Here is a 23455-nt window from a genome sequence, read left to right as displayed (position 1 = left end):
ATCATTGTCATGCTGAAAGACCCAGCCACGCTTCATCTTCAGTGCCCTTGCTGATGGAAGGAGGTTTTCCCTCAAAAGTCGTCCTGGTCCCTTTACAGAAAAACAGGCCCAAAGCATGATGTTTCCACCCCCATGCTTCACAGTAGGTACGGTGTTCTTTGGATGCAACTCTGCATTCTTTCTCCTCCAAACACAACGAGTTGAGTTTTTACCAAAAAGTTCTATTTTGGTTTCATCTGACCATATGACATTCTCCCAATCCTCTTCTGGATCATCCAAATGCCCTCTAGCAAACTTCAGACGGGCCTGGACATGTACTGGCTTAAGCAGGGGGACACGTCTGGAACTGCAGGATTTAAGTCCCTGGCGGCGTAGTGTGTTACTGATGGTAGCCTCTGTTACTTTGGTCCCAGCTCTCTGCAGGTCATTCACTAGGTCCCCCCGTGTGGTTCTGGGATTTTTGCTCACTGTTCCTGTGATCATTTTGACCCCATGGGGTGAGATTTTGCGTGGAGCCCCAGATCGAGGGAGATTAGCAGTGGTCTTGTATGTCTTCCATTTTCTAATAATTGCTCCCACAGTTGATTTCTTCACACCAAGCTGCTTACCTATTGCAGATTCAGTTTTCCCAGCCTGGTGCAGGTCTACAATTTTGTCTCTGGTCTCCTTTGACAGCTCTTTGGTCTTGGCCATAGTGGAGTTTGGAGTATGACTGTTTGAGGTTGTGGACAGGTGTCTTTTATACTGATAACGAGTTCAAAAAGGTGCCATTAATACAGGTAACGAGTGGAGGACAGAGGAGCCTCTTAAAGAAGAAGTTACAGGTCTGTGAGAGCCAGAAATCTTGCTTGTTTGTAGGTGACCAAATACTTATTTTACCGAGGAATTTACCAATTAATTCATTAAAAATCCTACAATGTGATTTCCTGGATTGTTTCCCCCATTCTGTCTCTCATAGTTGAAGTTGCACAATTGCACAATTGGTGGCTGACTAAATACTTTTTTGCCCCACTATAAATGACAATCCAATAAAATGTCTTTACAGGACATTTACACTTTCCTTCAAATCAGATCCGTCACTTGGACACACCATCAGCACCACAGCAGAGGGGAGACAAACACAGAGCAGAACCTCTAAAGAAAGGAAAAGATTTATTTTTTGTCAGCTTGACTTCCTGTTCATTCCATTTTAAAACATTTTAAAAAGTTCCCACACAAGACAGTATCCCCACCTGCAAGTTAAATTTTTAGGCACTTTCAGTCTCTCACTATATCAACCGTTACATTTTTCTCCTGTTTTTTGATATTTTTGTATGAGGTTGTGATCTTTAAAAGGTCAGACTTGATGCTGGTGGGGTTTTCCTTTGATTGAATATTTTTGCAGCTCCGTGAACTAATCTGAGACCAAATGGGTACTATTATATTGTGTTGTAAAGTTTTATAAATGTCCCTATTATAATTAAACTTTTATATGTTTTTATGTAAAAAAAGTTACATAACTAAAAAAAAAAAAAAGATTATTTTAGTTTCTACCATTTCGTAAAGCAATACATCTTTTGTTTGTCCTCTTGTGCAGAATTATGAGTTTTGTTTTTATCGAGTGTTACTGCAGCAGCGTTCAAATGATACCTTCTGTTCTCAATCTGTGCATGTTCCAACTTCAATGTAACAAAAATTGACTTTTGACTGAAAAGGCTTTAATTTACTGTTCTGCTTGCCGCTTCAACGGACAAACTAAACTGAGCTTTGTACAGCAAAACTGTTTTCCTCCAGCAGAGAGAGCTCTTGTGCTAGAAATAGCTTGTTTTATTTTGAGGATGTCTACGTGAGTAGTGGGAACACCTCAAAGATGTCTTTTGTATTTTTTACGCCTCTGATGTATTACTTGTTTTTGTTTGATGTATTAAAGTGTTTTGAATATTTCAAAAAATGATTTCAGTGAGACTATTCCTTTTAAAATTCTCCCTCTTAACATTCAACACAGAAGACAGAAGCCTTTTTATGAGTTTATTTACGCCTTCAATATACGATTGATCATCCCAAAAAACTGCATCAGAGCTTTATCTGAGAAAAGTTTCCAATTCAAAACAACATGAATTAGGAATTAGATACTCGATGTGTAAAGAACATTGCGCGAAACAAACTTTCCAACTTGAACTTCTCCTTTAAAAACATCCCGTCCTCTCTGAAAGCAGTTTCACAGAACAGTTTACACAGCAAAAGTAAAATATCACCTTTCATCTCCATTGTCAAAATAAGCAATTTATTTAAATCAATTAACCCTAAAAGAAAAACAAACATGTCCAGTAAAAAAGACAACCATAGCAATTATAATAATAGGGAGACGTCAAATCTTTAAGGATACAAAGTCATGAAACCTGGATCTAGTGAATACACAGTGTGTGTGAGAGTGTGAGTGTGTGTGAGTGTGTTTGTGTGTGTGAGTGTGTGTAAACAGAAAGAGCTTTTTTTGTTTAAATTATTAACACACAGGCAGATTAAATGGTCATGCTATTGGTATACAGAAATTGAGAGGAGGGGGAGTGTGTAGCTCTAAATATACTAAATTGTAAATATTGACAAGTATGAACAACGCCAGTGCAACCAGTTAGCGGGGACGATTTGTTTTCAGTGTGGTAGTGTTGGCCAGACCCTCCCCTCTACTTCTCTTCACACCACTGGTTCTCTTTGCGTACCTGTGGACGACAGAAGGGGGAAAACGGGATGAGTATCAGGTCAACTAATAAAGCTGTGATACCTCGCACACAATAAAATATTTAAAATAAAGTTGAGCATTACACTAAAGTTATCCAGCAATCTCCTATTACAGATGACTGATGGATGGATTATTTACCTGGGCTTCTTCCTCCTCTGTGAAATCGTTCTTGATGTTAAAAGTCTTCCTGATCTCCTCTGGAGTTTTGCCTTTAATCATGTTGGCCACTGTCTTGCAGGTGACATCTAACAGACCTTTGATGTCCAAATAGTTAGCGGCCTGAAAGGGAAACACAACGGTGACATGATTATTATTAAACCTTAGCATTTCAAGCTAAATATTGACGAAAGCAGGTATTTTTCAGTTTATTACAGAGACTACAATGCATGAAGCCAAAGATTTTCTCTAATGTAGTTTTTTTTAAAGATTATAAACATGAAAAAGCTCTGATGTAAATTCTAACCGCTGCTAACTGACCCTCTGCTAATTGCATATAGAGAAAGTGTAAAAATGAAAAAGCAAAAACAACCAGATGTTTTTCAGAGAATGTATTCAGGATACAGAACAAAAACAGAGTGTAAATGGAGCCTTACAACCAAGAAGGCCAGGAAATGTGAAGGCGTATCAGATATTAGCCAAAGTACAGCAGTTTAAATTACTACAGCCTTGTTTAGATCAGCCCAGGAAAATCCAGATTGTTTTCTACAAAATCTGGAAAGCAAAAAAAGCTGCATGACATTTTGCAGACTGGGATCCATGTGGATGTTTGAACACAAAAATCTGACCAGATCATTTGCAGATACAAGTGAGAACAATCTGCTTTACAGACTTGAGAAACAGATCAGATTCAGAAGCCTGCTGTGTTCCAATAAAAACACAAACCACATCACATAAACCATGTGGTGTTTACCGACAAAGGCCAGAGAGCACTACTGAGCTGCTTCACAACTCCTCACTAAAGCATCAACTAACCGTGTGCTTGTCAACAAATTCTAACAGCCGGGGGGAGTGACGGACACTCCACTTGGGTATCACTTCCTGGAAGCCCACAGCTTGTCCAACACATATGTCCTAATCGCTCCCAGGCACTGCCTATGTTACCCTTCACATGCTCTCACTTGTTTTCCTTTACATGCCCCCCAGAGAAAATGCATTCAAGTCAAAGATCACTCCATGTGGGTCATAAACCTAAAACAATTAAAACCCTAAAAACAGCAAACCATCAACCTTCCAGCTGTTGCTAAGCAATGTTTGCATCTCTGTCCACCGAATGAAACCCTCACCACTGCATCTCAGCAGCACAAGATTTCAAAGTAAATCTCTAGAGAAATCAAATTATAGAATACTAAAAGGTAACAGGTAGCAGTTACTGACCACATACAAGTGTGTGTTGATAGGACACAAATCAAATTAAGAACAAATGGACCATAGTAAAATGCTGGTCCATTGTTAACATTACATTTGACAGTAGTTTATATGGTTTTTGGTTGAAGTTCAGGGGAGGGGTGGAGGTTTAGCAGGTTAATAATGGTAGTAAAACTGATTTTCAACCTCCTGTGAATGCATGCAGGTCAGTGTAATACAATGTAAACTGCATTTACCAGAATTAGTTCAAACAAGGTGCCTTGGTCGACTTTGAGGAACTCCTGGTCCCATACAGGAATGTCATCTGTCCTTTTCTCCTTGTTTTCATCGTCCTCAGGAGGAGGAGGGTCATCTTTGTGGTGGGTGCACCACTGAATCACCTGAGAGGAACACACACATACCAATTAAACCAACATAATGAAAGAATAAAAACCTTGTTTTTGTAATAACTGCAGCTCTGATGCACATGCATTGACTTGTAGCAGAGGAAGAAAGAAGCAGTCTTTTACACAATGTGATACATTTACTGGCAATGAGTAATTTAGCCAGGGAGATGGTTAACTAGTGTGTGTGTGTTTGTTTTGTTACTGTACCTTCTTAAGGATGGCAGCATTGACGTTAGGGAGAGGAACTGGGTCATCATCGCCTTCATCATCCATTCCCAAATCTGTCAAAGAATCAATGTGTGATACATTGGTCAGATATATCTACAAACAATTGCAAATATAACAATAACAACAGGTCAATTTAAATAGTTCAAAGAAGACACAATATTACACAAAGTTAGACTTGAGTTAAGAATGGACTCAAAAGTGTGCCATGATTTAAGATACCTTCTAACATAGTCTTGATGGTGACAGACTGTTTGGCGATCTCCACATCCACCTCGAAGATTTCCCCATCAGAGCTCTGTAATTTTATCGTGGGCATTATCTGTAGAGAGAAACGATGACATGATTAAGTAAATTCAAATATACACACACACACACACACAACTGTACAAAAAAACAACAACCCTCACAGTTTTCACTTAAATGTAACGTCTGTTTATTGCTATCTCTGCCGCTAGCTAATCCTATATTTACGTGAGTGCTAGTTGGTCAGTATACATCGTTAATGATCAACTAGCTACATTAGTAAAGATAAACCTGGTACAGACGTTGACATGTTCAATCCCTACCTGTGCGGGTGTTGTTATTAGCAATTTAAACTATAAATATTTAGCTATATAGCAATACCTTTCAAGCAAACAACCGACACATTAAGCTAAAGCTATTCACCTGTTAACACAGGCTAAACGTCCGAATGCTAAGCAAATAGCTAGCTTGCTATAATGTTGATAACCAACTTACATTAAATATATGCAATGTTACTGCATTAAGTTTTAGATCCAAATGTTAAGCAACAAATCCCACCTTGTATGTTTGTACAATCAAAAGAATTGCCCAATGGCTTAGGTTAATAAATATGAGCTAGCATTACCATGCACTATGTTAGCTTGACATTACGCTAGCATGTAGCTTGACATTACGCTAGCACCTTGCTAAGAAAGTGAGGCCTCTTAGCAACCAACACCAAGGCTACTGAAACAAAGATGTAAACAAAAACTGAGCGTCGGTTTGCCTTCAATTCAGAGATAAACAACGTGTAAAACTAAAATCACATACCACGTTGCAAAGCTACGTACCGTAAATGTTTTTTACTCAGATCCAGAGGTAGGATTCCTCTGTGTTGAACAGCAGGGCCTGACAGACGCTGGACTCCGGCTGTTTGGTTTATGAGTCTCTGCTGCTCCCGGAGGCTGCGGAGCGCTTTGTCAGAGACCCGGGGAGAAAGGCGGGGTGAAGGCAAGCAGGCTGCTTTTCCTGTTGGTCTAACTCTGTGACTAATACTTTTAAATGAACATACAAAAATAATGATTCTGAAATTTGTCCGACCTTTAGTAACCACAAGCGTTCTAAAGTAACTAGATACATTTACTGAAATATTGTACTGAAGTAGAACATTTAGGTACTTTTACTTTATGCTACTGTATACTTTTTACTACATGTATTTTAGATATTTAGATCGTAGTTACTTTGCATATTTAGGTTAAAACAAAAATGTAAATTGACACATATTATGAAACCAATGCTGTCATTATAACATCATATTTATTAAATTAAATGTTGATGGAAATACTTATAAATAATTAAATGTACAAAATTGTTATGGAAGTGTGTTAATCACTACACAGTAAAAAACTGAACATAAAGATGTATTTTTATTCTTCTTACTTTATTCACTTGAATTGATTGGGTGCAAAGGATGTTGTAAAGTACAATGCACAGGTTTTGTTTTATTAATTTAGTCTTTACTTTTAGTAAACTTGCATTAGATCTAGCGTATATTTGTTGGATAAACGTCACGTTATTAAATTAATAGGAAATATTTGTCTAGGAGTACTGTATTAAATTCATTATTATATACAGTATGTTTATAAAAAGTCTAACTAAAACTGAATTATTCACAATATTTACTTTCCTATTCTCAAGATTACATGATATAACTTCTCGTGTTGGGCTTTTGATTTCCGAATATTTATAAAAATCTAATCGGTCAAAGACAATCGGACAGTGAATTGTAATTAGATCAAAGAGTAAACATCTATTGATTTTAAAAAAGGGTTGAGGTTAGGTGTGTCAATGACTTCTGGGACTTGAGTGGTCAATCTTTCCTGAGTGTTGATATCATTGCTTCTCAGTGTGTTTTGTATTGCAAGTATTGATTTTCATGACAGCTTTCATAGTATTGTGTGAAAAAGAAGCATTAGTCTAGCATGTCAAAAAGTTGCAATCTTGTCGAAAGAAATGTCATCCTCATATCTTAATGACATGGCGTTTCATAAATGAAGTCACAAAGTCATAGTCGTTGTATAGTATGTCAAATTACGCCAAGAAATAGTATCATAAAAAGACAAAAAAAGAAATTCAAACACATTCACATCAAGGAGCCACCTTTATGTCTTTATTACTCAAATGTTTTGGTAAACAGACTGTGTCGTTCAGAGGGATTCAGTGATGTGGATCATCTTATAAACCATGCTGTGTGACTGCATATAAGAAGAGTTTATTTTAAAAGTTACATAGGACAGAAAACTTTAGTAAAAGTTGAATGATGGGGGCTTTGTCATTTTTTTTTAAATCAAAAAGGGAAAAAAAATAAAATACATCTGTAGTGTGAAATCATTTTTATCTTCTGATATATGTTACATTTGTTTGGATTTACAAAAGTGCAAACAGATCATGCTCAGATCTCTAAATGTCATCCATGGCATGTGGGGTTCAAACAGCCGCATCAGAAGAAGCAAAGTTTCATCTTCAGTCCAACTACACCAGGTAGAGAATGAGGAATTTAAACTGTTTTACATAGCGAGGGGTTTCTCAATACATGTCCTCAGCAATAGAAATTGTAACGCTTATGGCACCCAACTTTTGGTTAATGCCTGAATACATAGGTTTTTTTTGATAAATGCTTAAATAGATATTTGTTTTGATATACAATGTGCACTGCTGTGTAGCCCTCCCACACTCCCCTTCCTCATTCTTGTTGTTTTCAGTGAAAGTCGTACACCATGGCAATACTGGAACAAATTGTACAAGGGTGAAAGAGCAGGGAGTTTACAGGAAGTAATCTGGGGTGCGGCGAGTGACATGAGGCTCCCCTCTGCGAGGCGCAGGATCAAACTGCAAGCTGGTTAGAAGAAGAAAACAAAATGTCAACTAATCATTAAATATAGTCAGTGTTGTAAATGTAATAAGTAGCATGTTATAGAATAATGCAAATTGTACACAATTTAGTTTTTTTTTTTTACTTACAATGAGTATTTGAGGGTGTCGTCTAGTTCCATGATAGCCGCCTGGTTGCCACAGCGGTAGCAGTAGTTAGGAGCACTAAATATTGTCACCACATTCCTCTCATGGCACCAGTTGTAACCCTAAGAGAAGCAGATAAGTTATTCAAACAGAAAGTGCTACTGCAATGCTAATGTAAAACTAATTATTTGCTGTTGTGTTCTGTAGCAGCAGTAGATATATTTTTTTGTTTTTCAGTTAGGTTTGGTTTGTTTGGCTGTCTGTTTGTCAACAGGATGACGTTAAATCACTAGCCTGGTAAAATGACATGGACACGCACCTCCATAACCAGCTGGTGGGCACGGGACACCAGAGTGAGGCGGTTGGCATGGTTGAAGGTCTCAGAGATGTCCTGGCCAAAAGTGTAGCCGGCTCCTCGAGGAGAGATGCCCCAGCCGCCGCGATCGTCAGGGTCCGACCACAGCAGGTCGCACATGGGACCCTGCGGGAGACATGAGGAAGAGCAGCATTTTAGAGAGGGAACACCAACACACAAAGCAATCAAATACAGTGCATTCAGGGCTCAATTGATATACAATAAATATAAAAATAACAGCCACCATGTTTAACTGCAAATAAAGTGAAATCTGGAGAAAAGAGAATATCAACACATTGCTTCCTTTCTGCTTCTAGCATTGGTCATGATCAATTTGTGGGTTTTTTTTGGACTTGTCATGGCCAGGGAGATCAAAATAAAGTGTTATCTTTACCTCATGTGGCACTTCCTGCAAACGGTCCAGTGCTCTGATGTGATCCAAAGTATCTATAGAGGGGGAAAGGCCTCCATGAAGGCAGAAAATCTGGGGGAATGAAACAACATTTTCCATGTTAAAACAACACAATCACATATCTTCAGCTTCTGTTTCCGTTATATCATCAAAATAATATTTCCCAAACTAGCAACTTTATACATTTCATTCTACAATTCAACAAAAGAAACGTACATTTATCTGACCCAAACCAGTACAGATTCTCACCTGAGAGTCTACCAAGGCAGTGAGCGGGAGATAATCGAAAAGGTCTGTGAAGTACTTCCAAACGTTGGCGTTTCCATACTTCCTTAGGCACTCGTCATAGAAGCCGTAAACTTGTGTGATCTGTCTGCTCTCGTGGTTCCCTCTCAGGATTGTGATGCGCTCACGATAGCGTACCTGAAACACAAGCAAAACAACAGAGCTATAAGCTAATCATTTTCCAGAAAGAAAATGTCAAGTTATGGAGCAAATGAAATGTTTTGGTCTGAATTATTACCAACCTTAAGTGATACTAGTAAAGTGACGGTTTCTACGGAGTAGTACCCCCTGTCTACGTAGTCTCCCATGAACAAATAGTTTGTGTCTGGAGATTTCCCTCCGATCTTAAACAGCTCCATGAGGTCGTGAAACTGGCCGTGCACGTCGCCGCACACCGTCACCGGACATCTCACCTCCTGGACATTTGACTCTTTGGTCAGGATCTCTTTTGCCTGTAGAAGGAAAAAACATTTAGCTGTGGTTCATAGAGTTAAAAAGAAAGAAATTAACCAGGAGTGTGAAATACAGAAATTACAGATGAGGTTAAAACCCATGAGATTTTTCTATGTCATTCTTCGTTCTCAGACAATTTCCTGCTAAAGTCTCTGCACAATTTTCACCTCAGCCTCTAATGGGTCTTAAATTAAGATGCTTCAGTGATTACGACACAGCCCCAGACATCTCTGACATAATCTCTTCAAGGAAATAAGCCCCCTTCAGAGTGTCTAGTTCCCTGTTGGAGTGGCTTGCAGAGCTTCAAATGACAGCTCTTGTTGCTATGAAACATTTTTTAAATGCGTTATTGTGATGCCCTAGAAGTCGAGAACAGGGTGGAAACCGGTGCCTGGTGTTCATGGATGAAAGTCTGGTTGAAATTATTACTTTGAGGGCACTCAGTTATAACCAAGATTGCTTTGCAACACAACAGTTAGAAGAATCGGAGGATGAAACCCTCTTTATTAGTCACATACATGCACACAGCAGAGCACACACAGTGAAATTGGTCCTCTGCATTTAACCCATCCTAGTACTAGGAGCAGTGGGCAGCTATTGTGCAGCGCCCGGGGAGCAATGGGGAGGGGGGATTGAAGGTGTCCGGTGCCTTGCTCAAGGGCACCACAGCAGGGCCTAGGAGGTGAACTGGGACCTCTCCAAGTAGCAGTCCACTTTCCATATTTCAAGTCTGTTCGGGGACTTGAACCGGCGACCCTACGATTCCCAGTCCAAGCCCCTACTGACTGAGCCACTGAGTTACTAAAAGACTTAAAGATGAACCGTCAAAAATGTTGTCCCAAGACGGTTCATTTGACCCAGAACTGATAACGGCGTGGTCTCAAAGTTGCTGCAGCAGCGTATGACTCAGCAGGTTGTTATTAAAGAAAACACTTGGCTACTGTTGTCTTGTGATTCAACGTTAACAGGTCACACACATTTAAACAGAGGATTTTCTTTTTGCAGTGAAGTTTTTTTGAGCATAAAGTTCAGCGGCAGATTCTTCTTGGTTCACGTATGTTGTTGTATAGTAAGCTTATAGGAGTTATACCTCAGAATATCATTTCAAAACAAGCCTTTCAGCTTAGATAAATTATTTCTTGTATTTACCACTTTTGGAAAAGCTTTAAACAGCACTAATACTACGACTTCAGACTCACAACAAGGCCATAACTCTGTATTCAGTGCAGCTTTACAGGCCGCTCAGACTATGGGCTCAGTCAGCTGGATGGCTCTTTAAAAAGGAGCTTTGAACAAATCCTCAGGCTGAAAGTAAAGAGTCAGAGCCGAAAGACGTGTCTGATGTGTTGGAGATATGAGGCAAGAAAAACAAAAAATGCAAACAGAGTGGGGTCATCTGCTCCCAAATAACTGTCAGGTGTTTGTTTTACATTCTCAGCGGCTCTCATACTGTCCCCACAACAGATGCGCCCTCAGCGAGAGAAAGAGAGGATTGACATGGACAAAGTGCTAAAGTCGGCCCCTCATCCTGTCAAATTGGACTGAGAGAGACAGACCCAGACTGACCCATGGACAGGACTGCAGTGCTGCACTAAGCTGACCTACATTACACTCCCATACACAGGCTCCACATGCCCAGAGTGGAGGGGGGGGGCAGGAGGCCTTTCAATGACTGGGCTATGGATGACAAGTAGAACCGGGCCTCTGACTGTTAATGCCTGCAAATATATATTTCTATATTTATATCCTCCTGATTTGCATTTTATTCATACTTGGTCAGTCTGTCTGCACTCTTTCACTAAACCTCGTTCAGAAACGCTTTTATTTAAATGTATTATTATTCATTTTTGTATACATTTTTTTTAACTAATTTTATTAAGTGCAATGTAATTTCATAAAATCTTATTTGGGCCTGAACTAAATAAATTATATTGCAGGTTTGGGCAGTGAACCCTGACAAGTTTTCATCATGGTCCATATTTATTTTGGGCTATTTCTGGTTTTGTTCAGGCATTAAGAAGCCCAATATTAAGACAACAATTCCAGTGTGCTTCTGTTTCAAACAAATCTGAATTGTTCCTGCAGGTCATTGCAATTATTTGGAATGATATTTGTCTTTTAATATAACCCTCGCTATTGGAGGGAATGAGAATCCTCTGATCGCATTTTATTTTACACCTAGATCAGAGCGCTGTTCCCTAGGAAAAACGTACCAGACCCTGGGTTTGAACAAAAGTAGAACTGTCCACAACTAAGTTTCTTTGCCACTGCATTATATAATAAATGGCCTACAGCTCTGTAACGTTCACACTGAAGTATATATGAGTAATGTGTTAAGTGACGCATCAGATATCCTCCGTGTCCTAAATTTGTTCTGTTGATTTTAAACTTGGTTAGCATGCACTTTGTGTGAGGAGCGCAGACGAGTTATCTCTCCCAACTGTAAAATAAATTAAACTACTGATTTTATTCCTCTGATAACGTTTACGTCAGACACTGCAGAGGAAGAGGGGTAGTGTTGTCATCATTTTATTTGTTTGCAAACTCAAGACAATTTGAATATGTGGTTAAAATGCTGCAGGTCTAGATTATATCAAGATAGTGTGAGATCATTCTCATTTGCCTTCATTGCTGGTTGTTCGACGATTACACTGCAATCGTCATTATAAAAAAATAACAAACAAATGCAACCAATATAAAACCATAAAACCAGCAACAGGATTAAGCTCTCTGTACACTACATGAAACTGGAAGTAGAAAACTAATTCAATGTGACCTGCTTTGTAATTCAACCTACATTTTCATAACTCACAATTTAGGCTTGGCTTAAATAATAACCTCAAACCTCAGTGAGAGAGAGAGACCTGTGAGACAGCAGCTCACACTGTGGATGCCAGTCCAGCTGTAAATGAAACAGGATGACGGCAGAGCTGACGTAAGCACTCCGGGCAAAGTACAGACCACACCTGAAGCAGACAATGCCACAGGGAGGGAACCTCTGCCTATACTACGGCTGTGCCAAAAAGTCAGACGTCACACCGTCAACAAACTGCTTAGTCGAGTACTGAGGAGTGAGGTCAGCCTTTTAAGCGCTGCCGCAACATAATCCCATTAAAGTAAGTGAAACAGGGCCAAAGGGTCTCATGTGGTCATCAAGCTTGACGACTAGGCACAACTCTAACCACAAACAATGACTTCACTCGAAATGGAAGTTAAGCATCTTCCTGACAGCAGCAGTATCATCAGCAGCCAAACGATAGCAGAGTGTGTTTTCACTATGACAGTTTGTGTGTTTGGCTGGGAGACATTTAACAACCTTCTGTCACCGTCAGTGTTTTTGATTGGTTCACAGGGACAGCTGTGTTTTTGCATTTTTATCATGTGCATTTTTGACCCATCTGTATAGCTTTGAGGATATCTTTAGAACACTATCTTGGGATTTCTGCTAAGGAATAGGTGATGTCAATTTAGTTCACTATATCAGGCGTTGGTGTAGGAAAACAAACCATCACATGGAGCAGTCTCAATCATGACTCATTTTGTAAAAACAGTGACCTCAGCTGCAGAACTAACTGCATCAAACTGGTTTCAACAGAGATGGGGGTCAGAGCACTTTAGCTAAAGGAAGTAATTACAAAATAATTACATAATTCTGACAGACTTATGATTTTAGGGTTTTGTCTAAACCGGGTAACAGGGGCGTTGCGCCCTCTTACTTTCGGCATGCAGATTTTCCCCCTGAAATTGTAAAGTGGTGCCAAAAACAATATTTCCTTTTGCCAAAAACTAAATAATTACTCAAAAAATCTGAAAATCGTGTTGTCAGACAGCATAGACAGCTTTGTTTTTACCGAGCTCCATCGTCACGTTATTGTTTACGTCGGCGGCGCCATCTTGTATACGGTACATTTATCTTCAGTGCCCCTATACTATATTTTTCTAGAAAACCTCCTGGATGTCATATTGCATTAATGTTTGAATGGAAACTTAAAATCTTCTTGTGTTTATCAAGTATATTTCCTAAAAACACTGCTGTTTTGTTGCTTATATCTTAGCACCATTATCTTTTGTATACAAAGCCTTTTACTTGAATTACTGGATCTAGCTTAATGGTTAGCAAATGCTGCTTCATAGGGAATGTCTGAATTTTTGTGCATCTCTCTGAAGGTTTACTTTTGAACCGAGGGGAAAAAAGGTCAGATATGTCCCTGTCTGAGGTTCATGTTGTGCATTTAATTAAATTTAGTCTGTTTAATTGACAGGAACACAAAACCAATTTTCAGTGAACAGAGCATTGTCTCTCCTCTGACTTAATTTAAACATGGTAACTCATTTAAACACAATTAAATTATTAAGCAGATGACATTGCTTCCCTATAACAAACATCACACATCTACTGCCCTGACAGGGGGAGAAACTGCAATGCTGAAAACTTTAAAATGTGCTTTGATTATAATAAAAATGTTTAGGCTCTTAAGCCTTCCTGTCTTTCCACACGCACGCAAGACACCAGACAGAAATTCTGGTCTGTTCTGGTTTTTCTGAGAAAGCTGGAACACACCAATGAAAAGACTAAAGACCGATTACACAGCACATCACATTCCTCCACACCCCCGTACATCCCAAAACAGAGACGGCCTCTCTCTGAGTCACAATGAACAGTATTATCCTGAGTCACACACACTCTGATCCCCTCAGCAACAATGGGTTTCACAGGGATATTGATGCAACTCAAAATCAATTATATCCTCTGTTATTTTTAAATCTGCGAGGAGGTTGTGTGGGAGCATTCTGCAGGTTATATAACAGAAGTCACAGTGCGGTGGGGGGGATAGGTGCAGGTAGACAGCAGTTGGAAGACGTTGAGTTCATATGAGTTGTGACAATGAAGCAGCGTCAGGGTGAGGAAACTGTGTACGTTTCCTTTTTCCTCTCCACTATTTTTATGGCATAGTTGCAGCATTTGGAAGGAAACAGTGAGGGGCAGCATGAAAGAAAAAACACACCATTATTTGTGCAGTTCCTGCTTTTATCTGTAATTTGCTACCCTGCTCGACCCTGTCGTTCACTGTGAAGTCCAAATAAATTGAATGAAAGCTTAAATGTTCATCCACATCCCAAAAATATATACTTTTAGGGATTTTGAACCACAGCGAAGAAAACAGGGCCTTATAAACTACTCGAACTGACCATATCAATATTACCAGGGAAAAATATATAGGCTAAGGATTAACAAGCGATTCCAAAATAGCCTGCCGTTACCCCCAGCGCACAAATCTCCAAACATGGTAGTTTTAAAGTCCTTTTACGAGCTGAGAGGGACAGAGCTGCACTGAAGAATGATTTAACGAATGGCAGTAAAAAAAAAAAAAACATCTGTTCAAATGAAGGTTTTTTTTCCAGGGATAAGCTTAACGGCAAACTTGAAGAAAACCAGGCCACCAGAAGATAACAGCTAAGTTAACCACCACAAACTGATCCCATGACTGATTGAATGGTTTAGGAAGATTAACAAATATTTCGTTTTTACAAAAGTATTGCGAAACAAGAAATACTCAACTGATAATAAAAAACCACCAGTGGGATGAAAGAAAACTCAATGTTTAAGTGTAAGGGTAAATTGTTTCCATTTAGCCCTGATATACAGAGCTGGAAATCAGCAGGTGGTCGGAGCAGATGGATTTTGAAGATATATTGGTGTTAAGCTCCAGCTCAGATCAGAAAAGTCTGCAGAGTGGCCAGTTGTCAGGCAAAGCAGGCAGAACAGTAACATGTGGGAACTGAAATCACATTGTACATCTATGTTATACAGTGTAGCAGTTAAATAAGATTGACCTGGCTCAGCATCAAGCAAATACCTATTAAGTGGCTAAAAGATCAAAGCCCTACTCAAGAGTGTCTCGAATTAGCTCATTCCCTCACATCTTTTGTTTGCATGGGCTATGTTTCCCTGTATTGTGAAACAATGTTCACCAACTGTACTAAAACATAAGTAAACATACATGAGGTGAGGGTTAATATGGTTCTAAATTACCACCAAACCTATGACCAATTAAGTCATATAATCTCATGTAAGAGTTTGAAAATTGCCCTAAAACAAGTCAGTCTCACTACTTATTGACTAAAGAAGTGAATAACAAGCTAGATGGAGGGCAGGGGTCAGAGGATAAATGCAACTTCTTCTTTTTTTGCAAACTTTTACTATTGATACTTTAAGTACATCTCATTATTAACTTTACATTATGTGCAGTATATTATGATGCTAATACTTTTGAACTTTTACTCAAGTAACATTTAGAATGCATGACTTTGATTTGCAATGGATAGTATTTGTACTTTTACTTAAGTAATGAATCTGAGTACTTCTTCCAGCACTGCCATTCACCTACTAATTTCTTTCCTCCCATGTACTTGATTATTATATGCAGACACAATTATACATATCCTAAAAGTAAATGTCACACTGTAATTTAAACGTAAGGGTACTTTTTATGCCCTTGCTAAGCTAGCTAAAAGAGATGCTACAGGTCACAGTGACAGTCTGAATTAGGGGGCTGTAAATGTGGTATGTGACTTGAATCCACAGTATCGCTGGATTAGTAGAGCCACAGCTACGCAACAACATGTGCCTGTAATGTGTCGTTTTCCAGACATTTCTGACAAGTTACGATTGAAACTCCCAAACACAAAAGCACTTTGAAAATGATAGAGAAATAGAGGCACCGCGGAGTGAAATGTTCCCTATAGACGCCATTTTAGAATGTCTAGAAGGCGTCGTTAAGGAGATACAAGACGTTAACGGTTAAAAGACCTCACTTAACAGAGGAATTTTATTTAAATAATATCTCACCTTTTCACAAAGTGACTTCACTTGTCCCTCCGATAGCTGCTTGCACTCGTTAAGCTGCTCGATCCACAGATCAATTTCATTCGTAAAAGCCTTTTCGTCCATTTCTGTCGGTATTTGGGGTTAGCTAATTTCAGTTGAGACTACTCCCCCAGATTTGATGGAGTTTTCTGGAGCTCACACAAGCTGCTTGCTACTCTCCTGGTAAAACGCATGTACTTCTGGCAGCCGGGTCGCTATAATTTGATTAAATTGAAAGTAGAGGGAGGAGGGAGAGACGTCAGTTTGTGATCCACCCTGAAAATGTGTTTGTGTCAAGCTCTTAAAAAGTATGCACAGCATTTCCGTTTTTCTATCTTCAAAATAAAAGCATTGCTGCTGAGTTACGGTGGATGAAGTATTCAGAAGCCCAACTGACAGGTGCGATCAATGTGAAGTGTGATGTTATGTAACTACTTAAGCACAATTTTTAGTGACTTGTAATTTAATTGAGTATTTCAATTGTTTGTTACTTTGTACTTCTACCCAACTACAAGTCTGACGTAAGAATTTGCTTTTACTGCTCTACAATTTTTTAATATCTTTAGTTAATTTGCAGATTTGGATTAATAACGACAAATATAAACATAACTTAAAGACCTCATGACACGTGGAAAATAAAGTAATATACATACACACATTGAAAGTACACATACAAAATAGTCACTTGAAGTTGGTTTTAATCATTATGATAGAGAAATTGAGTTTGTACGGCCTTTTAAAAGTGCGATTTTTGCGATCTGCTACCGACCTTCCTATTAGTCAGTCACATGACCTATGACGTACACTCCGGAACGGCTCCTTGGTCAAGACACTATCCCACCTGTCACTCACGACTATCCTGACACCTGTCAACAACATGGATTCTGACAACTCCGATTCATCCTCGGATCCTGACACATTTTTCGAAGTGGCAGAGTCCGACCCAATGCTGGAGGACAATGTGAGGGGCGTTATGCCCTATAGATACGAGCCATACTTGGATGAGTTGGAGCCACAGGGTTCTACGGAAAGTTCGGATGGCGAGGCAGAAGGCGCTGTTGGTGGTGCTGCTGTGGCAGACGGTCGGATGCCTATGGATTTTGGCAGACTACAGCACGTGGAATGGTAACTTCCTTCTTGTTCACTTTTCTGACAATGAACACTCCGTAAGATATTGTACTTTGTAATATCCACCACAACCAGCGTTTGCACCAGCGAGCATGTGTGTGTGCAGTCTGCCTCCTCACCTCCCAGAATTAGCCAAATAGTCACCATTACTAGCCTACAGATCGCAAAGGGCCATTGTTGTTTCCCGGTGCTTGTCATAGTCTTAATCTTTATTTAGTTATGTTATTTTTTTTGAGAGCGATGAAAATACCAATTAGGTCTACTATATTAGTTTGCCCTGCGTCATACTCATACAGTAGCCTATGCTATAACCCAGTAGTAGCCTATGCTATAACCTAGCTCCTGACCAGTGGCCATCCTTCCGCGATTAGGCTAGTTCTACGTCGGCTTTTCACGCGAATCAACCCATGACATTGACACTTTGTAAAGTTCTGTGACAATTGTAAGATTGTTTCAAGCCCCTTGCCTTTATCTGTTATATTTTAGGTGTTCTTGTGGGAGATGTGAGCCAATGCCACTGGTAGTGGAGTCGGTGTGCTGCCGCGAACAGTCAAGAGTGTGCGAGAGGAGAGAGGAGGAGGGAGCAGACACCCGCTGCATCACAGAACATTCTGGCTTTGAGCCAGTTTGTCTGAATCTGCATGTTCTGCGCACCGCACATTTCCACTATCGGCAAGAATACGGGGATGTAGAGGGAAACGAGTGAGTATACAATCCTATTGTAAAATCATTTGTATGGACTAGTAGGAATTGTATGATTTGATATCACCAATGACGTAAATGTATGCGTAAAACGAACTGTCATGTAGGTTACAGTAGGCCTAGGCCTACATCTAAAACACCTGTGTTTTTCTTCTGATTTTCTTTCAACTTTTAGGTGGAAGAGGTACACTGGATACAGACAGTTTGTGCGATGGTGCTACGAGTACCTGGGAAGACATGTCAGGGTCCCCATACCTTCCTGTGTGGTGTGGTGTATCCGGAGAACTTTTCCCTCCATTGATTACAGGGGGTTCCAGGACACCAACAGCCCGTGATGATACATGTATGCTGTTAACTTGTTAATTTTGTTTTTTTAGTTTAAATACATGAGTTTGTAAATACATGAAAATGAATGTCAATACATGATACCTCTGGCTTCACATGAATGTGTCTTCATTTTTACAACTTACAACAGCTTACAACAAATAGGCCTAGCAAATCAATTTACACCTTCACCATGGAAGGGTAGCTGATATTTTTGATCATACGGTGTCTAAGATGTGCTGTACTTCAGGGACAATGCAATACAAGCCCACATGGATAAGGGGGAAAACTGTAGCAACACAGACATACTACACACCCTGTAATGACACTTTTCAGAACACCAAGGTGAGGATGGAGCAGGAGGTTCCCAACACAGTAAATCAAAGCACTCACGGCAAAGATGAAATTAAGTTTGTGTTTATTCCATTCAGTCCGGTTCTCATGTGTACATTTAGGTGTTATTTGTAATGCTAAAGCGGGTCATATGTGCATTGACTGCTGCCCTCTTATCCGGCTTTTCGAATGATGCATTGAGTGGCTCTGTAACAGGGGACGGGTCTGGGATGTCAAAGTCATCACCGTTGTAGTCCTCACCTCGACACATGGCCTCCACCATCCGCATCAGCTCTTCAGCATAGCCTGTTGCAGAGGAATATGGGACAAGGTTCAAATTAATCCAACCATAGATATGACACACGACTATGTACATCTCAAAATACAAATCATATCTGCAATCAACTTTCTATTATGCTTACCAAAAGATGGCTCCTGTAAGACTTTCCTCACAATGTAGCCGCCCTTCTTATACTTTGGATACCGCAGGTTGAACATCATCTCGCCATCGTGTCTGCTCCGCTGCTCCCTGTTGGCATTCTCGTTGAAATGCAAAGCAGCCAGGATCCCTCTAAGAACAGAACACAAACAGAATAATCAGGAACAAGATGACCATTCTTAACAGCGAAACATAAACAAGTCAACCCAAAAGAGCCCATGTTACCCCTCTATTTATCAGGTTGCACTGCCTAACAGTGGCTGCCCAAACCAGGCACAAGGCCCTGACCCTTGCCTACAAAACCACTTCAGGACATGTACATTTCCTGTGCACTGCAAATGTTGCAAGCTGTGATTTTGTCCTCGATTGTAAGTCGCTCTGGATAAAAGCGTCTGGCAAGTGTAATGTAATAGAATGTAATAATGTCCTAAAAGAATGTTTCACGGAATATTTCTTTGATTACCTGCTCTCCATCCCTTTGTATGAAAAGTGGCACATCTTTGGCGCAAAGTGGGTAATCACGCTATGGAATGCTTCGAGGTAGGATGTCTGGTGTGACGGGGACAGGCGTTGTATATCTGCACACAGCCTCTTGTTTCCGGATGATCTTCTCCACTTCAATAGACACCTTCGTATCTGAAGAACATTGTACAAAATACATGTAAATTATGCAACATGATGCAACATGATACTGTGATCACAATCTCTGTAAAATAAACATTAGGAGTATACTAACGACAACTCAGCCACGGTTTACGCTGTTCCCTGCCTTCCAGGACTCCGTGCGCACAAGAAGAGAACAGTCCCTCGAACCCGGTGTGCCTGTTGTGGATGTGATCGATGACTGATGTCCATTTGTCCACCACAAGTTGTCCACTGCCAGGAGGCGTCGAGACCACGGACCAGTACAGATGGTTTATAATACTTCCCACCCAGGGTTTGAGGTCCTGGCAACCTCTAGTTTGTCCAAGGCTCTGCAGCTTCTTCTTGACACCTGAGTAAACATGTGTAGATGAATAAATAAATAGAAATCTAATGTACTGCTTGAAGGTCTTGACTCCAAGGGCATAACTAAAACCCTTTTTAGATACATGAACAGCCTGTAATAGCCTGAAATAGGCCCTGTCCTCCACACACACAAGGATTTCACACATAAAATTTGTCCAAACCCAAAAAATCATATCTTTCAAAAAGGAATGTCAAGGTAGTGCTTCAAGTCTCTCTTAAAAATTACATTAAACAGGTTTAAACATGTTGCACTTACTCTTGGCTACATGCCATATGTCAAACTGGTGCGTGATGTCTGGATGGTCCTCTCTAATCATCATGTTGATGCCTATGTGTCTGTCTGTCACGAGAGTTCCGACATCCACAAAGCCCTGGACTTTCTCAAGGGATCGCTGCAGTCCCACTTTCTCCATGTGGTAGGACCCTCCAACCTCATTGCTCTAAAACATAAAAAGCAGGAGATTTTGATGAGCATAACATTGACTAGTATAAAATTGTCCTTACTACGACAGAAGAGTGTGTTTTCTATACTGGGCAGGACTCACATAGAGGCATAATACATCTGAAATGTACCTGTACAAGTTGTACGTCAATAACAGCTGTTTTCCGGAGCTCCATTGTTGAGTAGGTGCCGTACTTAGCGCAATGCCCTGGGGTGTCGGCACGCCCGTCACCACCACACACGATGGGTTCCCCTTCTGCCTGTAGCAGACAGAGCATGGCAAACTGCTGCTCGCCCCAAACTCGCTTCACAGCTTTGAAAAGCACCTGGTCCTGATGTCTGAAGAACGATCTTTCCGACATCACAGCAACGCCCAATCTGGATAGGACACGCAGCACCTTGGTGACAGTGGCCCCACTGAAGAGAATGGCAGCGGACAACAACACATTCCCAGCTGCTGTTCTGCCGAAGAAAGGTTGACTGTTCCATAGTCCTTGGTTCCCACATCCCCCGCACTGGATGGTGACCTGCAACTGTGTTCCTACTTCTTTACACTGCCAGGACAGTGACCTGCTCCCACAAAGTCCACAGCTGCACCATGTTGACAACAGCGTCACCAGGCATTCCCAGAACACAAGAAAAACGCTACCTGCTGGCGCCTCAGGTGGCGGCACTGGTGGAGTATTGTGTTCAGGACTCTCTTCAGCTGAATCATCAGAGGACGGCAGCTTGTAGTCGGGATCATCTGTCGACATGTTGTCATCTGAGTCAGAGCCACAAGAGGTTGAGTTGTCGGTGTTGTGAAAGCAAAAGCAGTCATCCTCAGTCTGAGTCCCAACAGTGACCATTGATGTAGTAGCCTGCACACCTGGGGAAAAAACAATGTTTAGTATATAGAAATCAGTGTCAGCTTGAAGGAAATCTTCATTCAATACACACAACTTTTTGTGAAGCTTGCTCGCACTAGTAAATTTGTAGATTGTAAAATAGTCTTTTCCTAAGACAGATAGTTTTTCCAACATTCTTGTGTAGATGTGAAAATAGATGTTTGACATAGAAAAGGATTGTCATTAGTGATGTATCTATCTACACAAGATGCAATGCTGAAAAGACCCGTTTCCCCGGACATCTGTTTGGCTAAAATACGTACATAAATGATAAAATACCTTTAGTCCGTCCCCTTCCTTTGAACTGCATAGCCACCGTCCTTGTTGGTGGCCTCAGACACACTTGAACGGAAAAGTCACTGTGCTGATCTTCTGTTGAATTCACCTGAATAAATAAGTAAGTAAATAAATAAATGTGTGTATACATATGTGTGTGTGTGTAAAAGTTTAAAAAAAAACTAAAAAATAGAGTTTCCTTCCAACACAGGTAACCTAGTAAAAAGTAGACCAGTGTATTTGTCTTACAATCAGCTGATTCTGCACTGGTTGAATTGAGTTTGTGGTGGGTCCTTGTTAGGTTTTTAGTGTTTTTCAGTAATGACAGTCCATCTATCTAGTTAGGTACAATGGAGTAAATGGTGTAACGGTTATGTTATATGTGCTACTGTTGTAATTACACCACAAAAGTACTTTTACTTTTAACACCTCTGGAGATGGTGAGGGTGAAGGTCTGAGAGAGGGGGCACTGGCACTTGATATACTGTAATGCTGTGTGTAGTTAGTCAAATAAAATCTTTAGTCAGTAACTTAGTTGACCTGAACGCTTTCCGAAAACTTACATCAGTAGATGGGTCCCCGTCAGGAAAGTCATCGCTTTCCTCTTCAGCAACATACTCAGACTGGCATTCCTGTAGTACCTGAAACATAAATAAATAAATCACAAGATTTAGCGTGAGTTGGAGGGGGAAAAAAACGCTACCGCAAACCTAAAACAAACACTTGAGACTTGACTTTTTGCTAACACTCTGAGGTGAACTTAGCTGAATAGCTAAAGCACTTAGCACTAGTAGCCAGCTGAGCTGAAGTGTTCAGAGCTAGCGCCAACTTCAACTATGAAGAACCACCGCAAGCTGTTTACACAGTGCCAAACACTCATTCCTTTGCATTTCATTTCCCTTCCATTATTAAAATATAGTCCAAAATAAGAAGGTACGTACCTCCAATCTCTGCCTTTTCTCCAGAGCATGAGACCTCCGGCTCTTGACGTCGCCGTTCGCCCCCGGGGCTAACCTCGAGCTTGTCCCTCGATGAAATATACGCGGAACCGAATTGGGCAGCAAAACCTTCTTCAGACGAACATCAATACCAAGCTGCTCCTTCAGAGCGGGATCGAGTCGTAGCACTCCTCTTCAAAATGCGCTGAGCAAAGTACAGACGACGAGCTTGGCTTCCATACTGTTCCTTTCGGACCAGCTCTTGTCCTACAAACTTGTTGCGTCCAGAGTTCACACAAAGCAGGGTCTTTCGGAAACCGATGAAGGGTAAAACCGTTCTCCCTGGTGTTTGAACAATACGCTGCAACACACCGCTCAGGCATGTTCTCAACAAAAATATTAAGAACAAAACTTTAAAGATGCTAAAACTGCGAGTACGACTTACTGTGACTAGAAATGATCAAGGTCAAGGGTGGCAGCAGGTGCAATCAGGTCTAAAAGCGTTCCGGAGCATACGTCATCTTTATGTTGGAACGTTGTCAAGACACTGGCCTGTGGATTTCAGTGGCTTGCGTACAAATTTCGAAAATAACAGAGAACCGGGCATATTTATCACAATTATGTATTTCAAATCGAAAATAAAAGTTATTTTAGACTAAATAAAAAAAGG

The 23455-nt window shown here is 40.4% G+C and overlaps 4 protein-coding genes across 4 annotated transcripts; 1 reads left to right on the top strand and 3 right to left on the bottom strand.

Annotated features, from left to right (window-relative positions):
* Positions 1–1993: 1993 nt before the first annotated feature.
* skp1 (S-phase kinase-associated protein 1) lies at positions 1994–5965 on the bottom strand. Its single transcript, XM_063894632.1, has 6 exons — positions 5769–5965; positions 4915–5014; positions 4675–4748; positions 4318–4461; positions 2855–2995; positions 1994–2696 (listed from the first exon to the last, which is right to left on the bottom strand). Exons 2-6 carry the CDS (start codon positions 5009–5011, stop codon positions 2661–2663), a joined length of 492 nt encoding a protein of 163 aa, XP_063750702.1. The 5' UTR covers positions 5012–5014; positions 5769–5965; the 3' UTR covers positions 1994–2660.
* Positions 5966–7065: 1100 nt separating this feature from the next.
* ppp2cab (protein phosphatase 2 catalytic subunit alpha b) lies at positions 7066–16601 on the bottom strand. Its single transcript, XM_063895589.1, has 7 exons — positions 16291–16601; positions 9230–9439; positions 8952–9125; positions 8685–8774; positions 8255–8416; positions 7939–8057; positions 7066–7813 (listed from the first exon to the last, which is right to left on the bottom strand). Exons 1-7 carry the CDS (start codon positions 16390–16392, stop codon positions 7741–7743), a joined length of 930 nt encoding a protein of 309 aa, XP_063751659.1. The 5' UTR covers positions 16393–16601; the 3' UTR covers positions 7066–7740.
* Positions 16602–16923: 322 nt separating this feature from the next.
* Positions 16924–19102, top strand: LOC134872071 (uncharacterized). Its single transcript, XM_063895183.1, has 3 exons — positions 16924–17433; positions 17923–18138; positions 18314–19102. Exons 1-3 carry the CDS (start codon positions 17186–17188, stop codon positions 18471–18473), a joined length of 624 nt encoding a protein of 207 aa, XP_063751253.1. The 5' UTR covers positions 16924–17185; the 3' UTR covers positions 18474–19102.
* A 655-nt stretch (positions 19103–19757) lies between these two features.
* Positions 19758–22766, bottom strand: LOC134872162 (uncharacterized). Its single transcript, XM_063895329.1, has 6 exons — positions 22411–22766; positions 21851–21956; positions 20816–21552; positions 20499–20682; positions 19971–20228; positions 19758–19870 (listed from the first exon to the last, which is right to left on the bottom strand). Exons 1-6 carry the CDS (start codon positions 22495–22497, stop codon positions 19758–19760), a joined length of 1485 nt encoding a protein of 494 aa, XP_063751399.1. The 5' UTR covers positions 22498–22766.
* Between the last annotated feature and the right edge of the window lie 689 nt (positions 22767–23455).

This window comes from Eleginops maclovinus, chromosome 11, assembly GCF_036324505.1.
Source record: "Eleginops maclovinus isolate JMC-PN-2008 ecotype Puerto Natales chromosome 11, JC_Emac_rtc_rv5, whole genome shotgun sequence".
Classification (NCBI taxonomy): domain Eukaryota; kingdom Metazoa; phylum Chordata; class Actinopteri; order Perciformes; family Eleginopidae; genus Eleginops; species Eleginops maclovinus.
Note: the sequence above shows the minus strand (reverse complement) of the source record. Positions and strands in the feature narration are given on the sequence as shown.